The sequence below is a fragment of the Euwallacea similis genome, unplaced genomic scaffold, assembly GCF_039881205.1.
Source record: "Euwallacea similis isolate ESF13 unplaced genomic scaffold, ESF131.1 scaffold_42, whole genome shotgun sequence".
Classification (NCBI taxonomy): domain Eukaryota; kingdom Metazoa; phylum Arthropoda; class Insecta; order Coleoptera; family Curculionidae; genus Euwallacea; species Euwallacea similis.
In genome coordinates this window covers 459,191-469,782 of record NW_027098667.1, presented here as the reverse complement: position 1 = coordinate 469,782, position 10,592 = coordinate 459,191, and the positions used below count along the sequence as shown (strand labels likewise).

The window sequence follows — 10,592 nt, the reverse complement described above, 5'->3', positions numbered from 1 at the left end:
ATTCCCACTTCAACATTCCAATCACGCACGCAACCATGCACAGTCGTACCTGCCATGGTCACGTCAATCAGCGACCTGCCGTTCCGGTTCCCGAACGTCCACTCGCCCCCGGTGTTGATGGGGACGAGTTCCACGGCCTCCAGGAACTCTTCCAGGACCCGTCCGTAGGCATTCGTCACCCAGGAGCCGAACCGCCCACTCTTGGCGTTCAGGTCCCCAGCGATGAGAACCTTCCTGCCATCACGCCCCCTGACATACCCCTCCAGTCGCCGAATCCACGCCTCGAATGAAGCAGTGGTCCGGTTCGGAGAGAAGTACGCGGAGACGAGAGTGACACCGTCCAGCTCCGCTGCAACGAACCCCCGGTCTCGGTGGATTGACTGCACGCTCACACCCGGCGCAAGCCAGATGAAAGCGTCGTCGCACCTGTCCCTTACTAGGCTCCCTTCGGCCACGCACGGTTCCTGACCGAGCACCACGTGGATGCCCTGCTCTCTGATCACCTGGTACATGAGGTCCATCGCGAGACGGCCCCTGTCCAGGTTGATCTGCAGGCACCGCAGTTCCCTGTCCGACGCCATGACCCCATACAGACCCACACCAACACTCACACTCACATTCACGCACACTCACCCGTGTCCGCTCCTAGTCCTTCCCCGTCCCTTCCACGGCTCCTCCATCTCCATCGGCCACCAGCGACCGCAGGAAGCTGGTTGATGGAGAGTCGTCCCCATCCTGCTCCCCTCTGGGGGTGGAGGCCGCCACCGGCCTCTGCCTCGTCTTCGGGGTGTCCTCCGACCCCTCGCCCTTGGGCTCCCCCTTCGCCTTGGGTTTTCCCTTGGCTTTGGGTTCGCCCTTGGCCTTGGGTTCCCCCTTGGCCTTGGGCCCACCCTCAGCCTTGGGTCCTCCCTTGGCTCCGGTTTCCCCCTTGGGCTTGGGCTCGCACCCGGGCCCCCCAGCACTGTGCCCCCCCTTTTTGCACAGGGGGCAGTACCGCTCCGCTTGGCAGGCGGCGGCCTTGTGGCCCCCCTGCGCGCACCTTGCGCAAAGCTGCGAGCGGTCCTCCCCCTTGCACTCCCCAGCCTTGTGGCCTCCCTGCCAGCACCGGTAGCATCGGCCGGACTCCCTTCTCTCCCGCAGCCGGCACCGCGAGATGCCGACCCGGAGATCCGCGATCCGCCGGACGCTCGCCGCCACCTCGGCCTCCACTAGGATGGTGGCGGTTTGGCAGCTTCCGAAGCTGGGCCGGATGCTCAGCAGCCGTAGCCGCCCCTGCTCCACCTCCGCCGCGGTCGCCACCGCCCCTACCACCTCCTCCCCCGTGGTAACCCCGTCCAGGCCGTATACCAGGAAGGCCACCGGTCTCCCAGTCCCCCCCCGCACACGCCCCCCTCCAAGCTCCCTGGCGAGAAGCTCCCTGAGCCTCTCTCCCTTCCCACCCTTAGGCACGGTCAGAAGGACCTCGCCCTTCTTGGTTTCCCTGACCGTGCCCACCTTTACCTCTCCCCCCCCGGTCGCGACCACCTGGCGTACCCTTTTCAGGGCATCCAGGTAGGTCGTCCCCGCCTCTCTGGTGACGAAGATGGCCTCCTCCTCCCTTGAGGTGGCCCTCCCCGTTCCGCTCTCCCCAGCCCCTGTCAGGTAGAAGCGGAGCTTAACTCCACCTCCCTCTGCCGCCAGTTCCCCCAACTTCCTCATCTTCAGGGGATCCGTCCCCTGAACATGAGGGACCACTACCCTGGTCCTGCCCTCCTCCCTGGCGGTCTCCACGAGCTCCCTAAGGGCCTCGTAAACCCCCTCCGGGCTCACTTCCCCCTTTAACCTCCGGTAGAAGACGTATCGTGTCTTCTCCTCGGTTCTCCCCCCCTTCCGCAGCCGGCACGATTGTACCAAGAATGGCACCCTTCCTCTCTGGTCCTCCCCCAGCTCTTTCAGTTCGGGGAGCATCCTCAACACCCCGTCCCGTGCCGCGGAAGCTTCCTCCCCCACTATGACCGCCAGGTCGCTCCCATACCCTTCCCCCCATGCATCCCCACTCACCTGCTCCGTTTGAGAGAACAGACCCTCCTCCCAGCGCTCCCGGATCGCCGCACGCAGCTCTCCAGAAGCAACTAGTCGGCGGATCCGCTCTCTCTGCTCCCTGGTCCTCCGCTCCTCTTCCGACTCCGTTTGGGTGGCACAGTCGACCCTCTCCACCGCCGTCCTGCCCACCCTCTCCATCTCCTCGATCCTCCTCCTTAAGGCCCCGTTCTCTTCCCGCAGCCTCTCCGTCTCCTCGCACGTCCTTTCCTCCCGGGCTGCTCTGCGCAGGACGCTCCGCAGCCCGGAGACAGCGTTCACGAAGTCCTGGTTTGGCCTGTAGCTCTTCTTGAGCTGCCTCTCCAGGTCGTCCGCCCTCGCCACGGCCTCCTCCAGTGCCGTTCCCCTCTCCTCAGTGGACTGGGAGAAGCTTTCCTCCGCCTCTCTCCTTCTTTTGCCCCTCTGGCTAGGGGTGCTTGTAGGTGGGGGCATCTCCAAGGAGAAGGCGGAGAAGAACTCCTCCCCCCCCAGGGCGCTCACCGCCCCCTCCGATGCCCTCCTAGTGGGTAGTGCCTCGGACACCGCCAGCGACCTCCACGCCTCGCCCGGAGCAGTCTCCCTGCGAGTGGGCGGGGATCGCCGCATCCTACCACTCCTCGCGAACGGGCTCTCCATATCCCGGTCCTCCACATCTCCAACGACGCCTTCAGCGTCGGAGCGGTTCTGGCCCCCCCCAGAATCCTTGGGGCCAGCATTGGTCACCGGGGCTTTCACCCGGTCGGAACCAATGGCGGGATTATTACCCGCCTGGGGTACACGTTTTGGGTGACCACTCATCATAACTGTAATTTAAACACATATACGGACGCCACACATCCAGGTAAGTATTGGGTAAGTATAGGTTATTTAGGATAGGAATAGGCTAGTAATTTGGATCATTTTCAGGATACTCCGAGGAGGCGGCTCATCACAAGGATAGGGATAAGGATAAGGTAAGTGGATAAATTGCACTTTGGGATTGAAGTACAATTTCAGCTCGAGTACCGCAGATTCGCCACGTCTGTGTTCACTGGATGAAGGTGAACCCCCACGGAGCCGCTAGGAACTGGTCTTCCATCCAGCCACGCATCCCTTCGGCGCGCACCCCACCTTAGGATTTGGGAGGTATTTATAGTGGCCTCACCACGCGATCCCAAAGGATCCCCACGCACCCGATCATCCCGGTTGTTGACCACATCACTGCAGCCCCCACCAAGACCCATCGGCTGTTTGCGGTTTGCTCCTTGGAAGTTGTTGGAAGAACAGGATACTCCGAAGAGTTGGATTTTCTAAGGACGTCAGGTGAGTTGGGAGAAGTTGCACTCTTTGAGGTAAGTACAATTTCAGCTAAGGTACCGCGCGCTCGCCAAGCCCGTATCCACAGTGTGGACCCCTTCGAGGCCGCTGAGGATTGGGCTTCCCCCCATCCTTGCATCTCTTGGGCGCGCGCCATGCCGCGAGAATTGGAAGGTGTTATAGTGGCCTCACCACTCGATCCCCGAAGAGATCCCCGTTCACCTGATCCACCCCGGCCCCGAAGACATCCTTGTCCCCGTTGCCGAAATCCATCAGCTGTTTACGGTTTGTTAAGCTGGTCCACGGCGGAAGTTTTCGTTCCGGACTTGCAGTTTTTAAGCTGAAGCCATCACTTATCACTCCCACTAACCAGTGACCTCGTAAGAAGTCCTGGCCGTTCCCCTATCCGCCACCCGGGGGACGCGCCCGATAGATTGCTCAATCCACGGGAACCTGAACTAACCTGAACTAACCTGAACTAACCTGAACTAACCTGAACTAACCTGAACTAACCTGAACTAACCTGAACTAACCTGAACTAACCTGAACTAACCTGAACTAACCTGAACTAACCTGAACTAACCTGAACTAACCTGAACTAACCTGAACTAACCTGAACTAACCTGAACTAACCTGAACTAACCTGAACTAACCTGAACTAACCTGAACTAACCTGAACTAACCTGAACTAACCTGAACTAACCTGAACTAACCTGAACTAACCTGAACTAACCTGAACTAACCTGAACTAACCTGAACTAACCTGAACTAACCTGAACTAACCTGAACTAACCTGAACTAACCTGAACTAACCTGAACTAACCTGAACTAACCTGAACTAACCTGAACTAACCTGAACTAACCTGAACTAACCTGAACTAACCTGAACTAACCTGAACTAACCTGAACTAACCTGAACTAACCTGAACTAACCTGAACTAACCTGAACTAACCTGAACTAACCTGAACTAACCTGAACTAACCTGAACTAACCTGAACTAACCTGAACTAACCTGAACTAACCTGAACTAACCTGAACTAACCTGAACTAACCTGAACTAACCTGAACTAACCTGAACTAACCTGAACTAACCTGAACTAACCTGAACTAACCTGAACTAACCTGAACTAACCTGAACTAACCTGAACTAACCTGAACTAACCTGAACTAACCTGAACTAACCTGAACTAACCTGAACTAACCTGAACTAACCTGAACTAACCTGAACTAACCTGAACTAACCTGAACTAACCTGAACTAACCTGAACTAACCTGAACTAACCTGAACTAACCTGAACTAACCTGAACTAACCTGAACTAACCTGAACTAACCTGAACTAACCTGAACTAACCTGAACTAACCTGAACTAACCTGAACTAACCTGAACTAACCTTTTTTTTTTTTTTTTTTTTTTTTTTTTTTTTTTTTTTTTTTTTTTTTGTATAGGGAAGGAAAACCTTCATAGGTACCCGGCCTGATGGTCTGGCGACCGGGTTATGTGGGATTCACCCCCCTGAAGGGAGGGCGCCTACCCACTAAAAACCTCCCCTCTTCACCCTGGCTCCCCCCCGGAACCGCCTCTCGGCATTACTTCAGGGGGGGGGTGGTATTCTTGGACTACGCCCCTCCCCCTTTTACGGGGGGAGGCGTGGTCTCGCTCCTTTTCCTTTCTCCTCTCCTGGCTCTGGCCAGCGCCATCCTAAATTCCACACATCTTCCCGTCCCGGTTCTATGCCCCTTCATATCACACAAAACACATCTTTCCTCTCCCTTGCATTCGTCACTCCTATGTCCAGCCTCTCCGCATACAAAACAACTTTCCCTTCTATCCTGTCCCTTACAGTCCCTTGCAAGATGCTCCAAACCCCAACATCTGTAGCACCGCACTACCTCCACCCTTCTTTCCATCCTGCATCGAACAAATCCCACCCTGATATACTGGTCCATCATTAACTGCTCTGCCCATTTTTCCCCAATGGTCAGTGTCACCGCCTGTGTGTCCCCCGCGTTCCCTCTCATATTCCCTAGCGTGAAGTCGCCCTCTCTGAGACCCTCCACTCTATCCATTATTGCCTCCTTCACCTCTTCCCTTACTGTCGTTAATTCCATTCCCCTTATATTTATTATCACCCTTTTTTCATTTGGTCCCGTCATTGTTACTTTTGTCACCACACCCCTTTGTATAGCTTCTTTTATTTCCCTAACACTATTCTCCTCCTTCCCCATGGTTACCAGAATTTTTCCCTTTTTTGTTGTCCTCACATTGTTTATTTCTTTAACCCCCTCCTTATTTATAATTGACCCCTTAATTTTACCCATTGTTTCCTCGAGTTTCTCCCCCGGTATCCTGTCCACTATTAGTGCATATGACCTCCTTTTATTTTTTGTTTCCCTCACTTCTTCCCTTTTGTCTGTGTATATTTTTATTTTCGTTTTCCCCATCCAAAACACCGCTTCCACCATTTTCCTAGTCCTCTCAATCTCCGTCCCCTCCACTCCGTGCATAGCAACACATTCCTCACCCTCTGTCTCCCTTCTGAGCTTCACTAAACTCCTCCACAAGTCCTCGTCCCTCCTCGTACAGCTAATCCTCACAATTCTCCTACTTTCCTCTTTTTGCCCCGTTCCATATTTAAACCTTACTGTCCGTTCTATCACTTCGAATCCTTCCGTGCACTCAACCAGTTCTGGATACCTCTCCTTGATCCTATTGTGTAGTCCCTTTTTAATGTCCACCATCACCACTTCCACTTTTTCTGTTTTGGCCTCAAAAAAGTCCCCAGTGTCAATTTCTGTCTTTATAAATGCAGAATCATGCCATTTTCTTTGTTCTATTTTTTTAAACTCCCCATAATTTTTTATTCCCGTAATTTCCATTATGTCCTCTTCCATTCCCGTTTGTGTACCCTGGTCCCTTGTTTCTGTCGTGTTTTTTATGTCCCCGTCCGTCTGTACGTCTATGTCGAATGTCATTGTTTCTGCCCTTTCATATTTATTTCTTATTAACCAATTTTTTATTATGTCGCGTCCAATTACTTCACTTTGCTTTGTTAATTTCTTGCTTATCTCTTTTATGTCCCGTTGTGTATTTTTCTCTATTTTATTTTCAAGTTCCCCGATTAATACCCTCATTCTCTCAATAGTTTCAGTCAATATAAATACTTCCGTGCTCTCTTTTTTCTTATAGGCTTCACCTCCGTAGTTTCCCCTTATTGATGTATCTAATATTTTTCTTTTTTTCCTTTCCATTTCCCTGTCCTGTCCTGTTGTGTCTGTGTCTGTCTTTGTATGTATTCCCCTTCCCTGTATGTCATAGACTCCCCCGTACACAGAGGGCTCCGACTGTCGTCTTTCCAAATATATCCCCCTTGAAAACTTAAAGTGAGCTTGGCCCCCCCCAGAATCCTTGGGGCCAGCACCGGCCACCGGGGCTCTCACCCGGTCGGAACCGGCGGCGGGACTAACACCCGCCTGGGGTAACTCGTTTCGTGCTTCACTCTCCATTTCTTCTACTGTGTCTCTCTTTGTCCGGTCCCTCTCCCAGGACCCGTCCGGTACGGTTGCACCCACCGGCATGGCTCCTGGGGTCGCAGGGACCCTCAAGCCCTCCCACCACGTCAAGGTGGAGACACCTCGGGAGGGAACCTGAACTAACCTGAACTAACCTGAACTAACCTGAACTAACCTGAACTAACCTGAACTAACCTGAACTAACCTGAACTAACCTGAACTAACCTGAACTAACCTGAACTAACCTGAACTAACCTGAACTAACCTGAACTAACCTGAACTAACCTGAACTAACCTGAACTAACCTGAACTAACCTGAACTAACCTGAACTAACCTGAACTAACCTGAACTAACCTGAACTAACCTGAACTAACCTGAACTAACCTGAACTAACCTGAACTAACCTGAACTAACCTGAACTAACCTGAACTAACCTGAACTAACCTGAACTAACCTGAACTAACCTGAACTAACCTGAACTAACCTGAACTAACCTGAACTAACCTGAACTAACCTGAACTAACCTTTTTTTTTTTTTTTTTTTTTTTTTTTTTTTTTTTTTTTTTTTTTTTTTTTTTTTTTTTTTTTTTTTTTATAGAGGTAGGGGAAATGCATTTACGCACTTCCGCCAGGCCGTTGATGTTCTGTTGGTAAATCGACCTGGCTGTGTGGGGCTCCGGTGTACAGCAAAAATGCCGACTACCCACTAAAACCCCCTTCCTCTCTTCCACCGTATGTTACTCCCCCGGAACCACCTTTCGGTATTACTTCGGGGGAGCGGTGGGAACCGTGGGAACATATTTCCCGGCCGCTATTCGGCCCCTTCCACCTCCCCGCCGACGCGGGGGACCAAGCTTCCATTCCTCCTCCTTTCGTTCTCTTTCACGCCCTTCGCCTTCATGATTCTCTCACACAGTCTTTCGAATGAGTCCCATTTAGACTCACTCGCTACTATTTCTCTGCCAATTGCGTTTCGGTCCAGGTTGAGGCCGCCCTCACGGGCCGCAACGCGATCGGCCTCCCACTCAGGACACTCCCACAGCGTATGCGCAGGAGTGTCGCACACACCCTCTGTCTCGTTCCCGCAGAACCAGCAGTGGTCACTACGCTCGACGCCTATGCGCCGCAGATACTTCCCGAACACCCCGTGCCCAGTCAGCACCTGCGACACCGCGTAACCGGGCTTCCCCCATGCGCACTCGGACCACTTCCTGATGCTGGGTACGAAGACCTTCATCCACCCGTCATAAAGCGCCCATTCTTTCTCCCACTCGCTCATAACCCACTCTGCCACGTTACTCGCACTTTCACCTTCTGCTTTCATGCACCTTTCTCTTACTCTCAATCTGATCGGCGGGATTTTGGCCAGTGCCATCACCGCCGCGCCCGGTGCCGTCCTGTAAGCACAAGCCACCCTAAGAGCGAGCATGCGGTTTGCCCTCTCCAGGATGCCTTTGTACTTCCGGTAAGCCATCTCCGATTGCCAAATCGGAGCGGCGTAAAGCAGGGCTGACGATGCCGCCATAACCATGACCCTCCGCCTCTCATAACTGAGCCCGTTCACACGGGGGAGGATTCCTTCCAGTTTCTGGACGATCCTCCCCACCTTGTCGACAGTTCGGCGGACGTGCTCCCCGAAACGAGCGTTCCTGCCGAACCACACCCCTAGGTACTTCACGCATTCCGCCGTGTCATACCTCACTTCGTCCACCGTCAGTCCCATACTTATCAGCTTGCGCCGTCCGGCCAAGAGCACCATCTCGGTCTTATCGGTCGCCATGCTAAGGCCCTTCCTACGGAACGTGTCGGCGACCAGTTCCATAGCCCGCCTGACTCTCGATTCCAGGATTTCCCCGTTCTTTGCCTCCACGACTAACGCCAGGTCGTCCGCGTATGCCACCGGAGTGACACCCTTTGGATACCCCACCGTCAGCATTTCGTCGTAAAACAGGTTCCACAAAACGGGACCCAGAACGGACCCCTGAGGAACCCCACACGACAGCTCGCGAACCTCCCCGTTAGGCAACTCCAGAAATCGGTCCTGCAAGTACGATTGCACCAAGTCAATCAGGTACCTGCTCACGTGTGACCTCCTCATCACCTCGACGATGAGGTCCCACGGTGCCGTGTTGAACGCGTTCTTAACATCGATTGTTACCATAACGCAGAAGCCCGCGTGCGTGTAACTCTTCCCCCTGATCGTCTCTACTATCCGCATGACCGCCCGCATGGCGTCCATGGTGCTCCTGCCTTTCAGAAACCCAAACTGACGTTCGCAAATCATGCCGCGTGCAGTCGCTTCTTCCAGCAGTCTGGTCTTGATCACCTTTTCAACCACCTTCCCGAGTCCGTCAATAAGACAGATGGGCCGGTAGCTGGGCTCCGCGTCCGGATCTCGCTTCGGTTTCTCCACCAGGACCAGTCGAGCCCTCTTCCAGGCCTTGGGGAACGCGCCCGAGGTCAAGATGCGATTAACGCAGCCGGCCATGCCCTGGGGCACTGCCCCAAGATATAGCTTCAAGACCTCGTTCGGTATCCCGTCCAACCCTGGAGCCTTGCGGCTCTTGAGTTCCCCGACCGCCCGGCGGATCTCCTCCGCCGTAACCCGAGGCACGTCCTCGCCTCCAGGTTCCCTTATAGCCCATCTGACTCTTTCCTTCGTCGGGAACAGCTCGTCCACCTTCCGAAGCATTTCTGCTTCTGGGAGGTGGCTTTTCCTGAGGTGTCCAAGTTTCCCGGCCACGATCTTATACCCCAGACCCCAGACATCCGACTCAAGGTCAGCACACAACCTCCTCCACGACTCCCTCTTTGCATTCCTTACGGACACCTTGAGGGCCTTTCTTGCCTCTTTCAGCTCCTCCTCTACCCTTTCCCATTCGCTTGCATCACGCCTAACTCTCTCTCTCGTAACCCGTCTCCGGGCCCTCACACACTCTCTCCTCTTTTCTGCAACCTCTTCATTCCACCAGTACGCAGCCTTTCGCGTCCCACTTCGACCGACATTCTTCTTGCGAAGACATTCATCGCAGACGTGACTGATCTCCTTCACTATTCGTTCTGGATCATCAGCCACGTCCGTGCCCCTTCTGTCCGCCACGTACTGCCGCACTTTCTCCAATCCACTAGGATTCACTATCCAACCTTTCTTACTCTCTCCCTGTAAATCGGCTCTTGGTGCCCCTCCTCCTCCTCGTATGGAGAAGGAGACGTACCGGTGCCCACTCCCACTCTCCGTTTCACTTTCCACTCGCCACTCTTCGACCATGCCTGACGCAATCGCACCAGCCATAGTTACGTCAATCAGTGACCTCCCGTTCCGGTTCCCGAAGGTCCACTCCCCTCCATGATTAAGGGGGGAGAACTCACCCGCGTCTAAAAACTCATCCAGTAACAGGCCGTAGGCATTCCGCGCCCGGGAGCCGAAACGCCCACTCTTAGCATTTAGGTCCCCAGCAATGAGAACCCTCCTGCCGTCCAGACCCCGCACGTACCCCTCTAACCTGCTGAGAAAGGCTTCAAATTGTGCCCTCCCCTTGTTCGGCGAGAAGTACGCCGAAACCAGCGTAAGCCATCCCAGCTCCACGGCCACAAATCCCCGCCCCCTATGGATTGACTTCGCCTCCACATGGTTGGCTAGCCATATGAAAGCGTCATCGCACCGATCCCGGATTTCATTTCCCGCCGCTTTGTTCGGTTCTTGTCCCAGTACAACGTCGACGCCT

The 10,592-nt window shown here is 54.2% G+C and overlaps 1 protein-coding gene across 1 annotated transcript; it reads right to left on the bottom strand.

The window, feature by feature from the left end:
- Positions 1–645: 645 nt before the first annotated feature.
- Positions 646–2,856, bottom strand: LOC136418888 (golgin subfamily A member 6-like protein 2). Its single transcript, XM_066405108.1, has one exon. The coding sequence runs from the start codon at positions 2,854–2,856 to the stop codon at positions 646–648; it is 2,211 nt and encodes a 736-aa protein (XP_066261205.1).
- Between the last annotated feature and the right edge of the window lie 7,736 nt (positions 2,857–10,592).

Coding starts and splice junctions, on each gene's coding strand:
- LOC136418888 (XM_066405108.1), bottom strand. CDS start 2,856: ATGAGTGGTCACCCAAAACGTGTACCCCAGGCGGGTAATAATCCCGCC.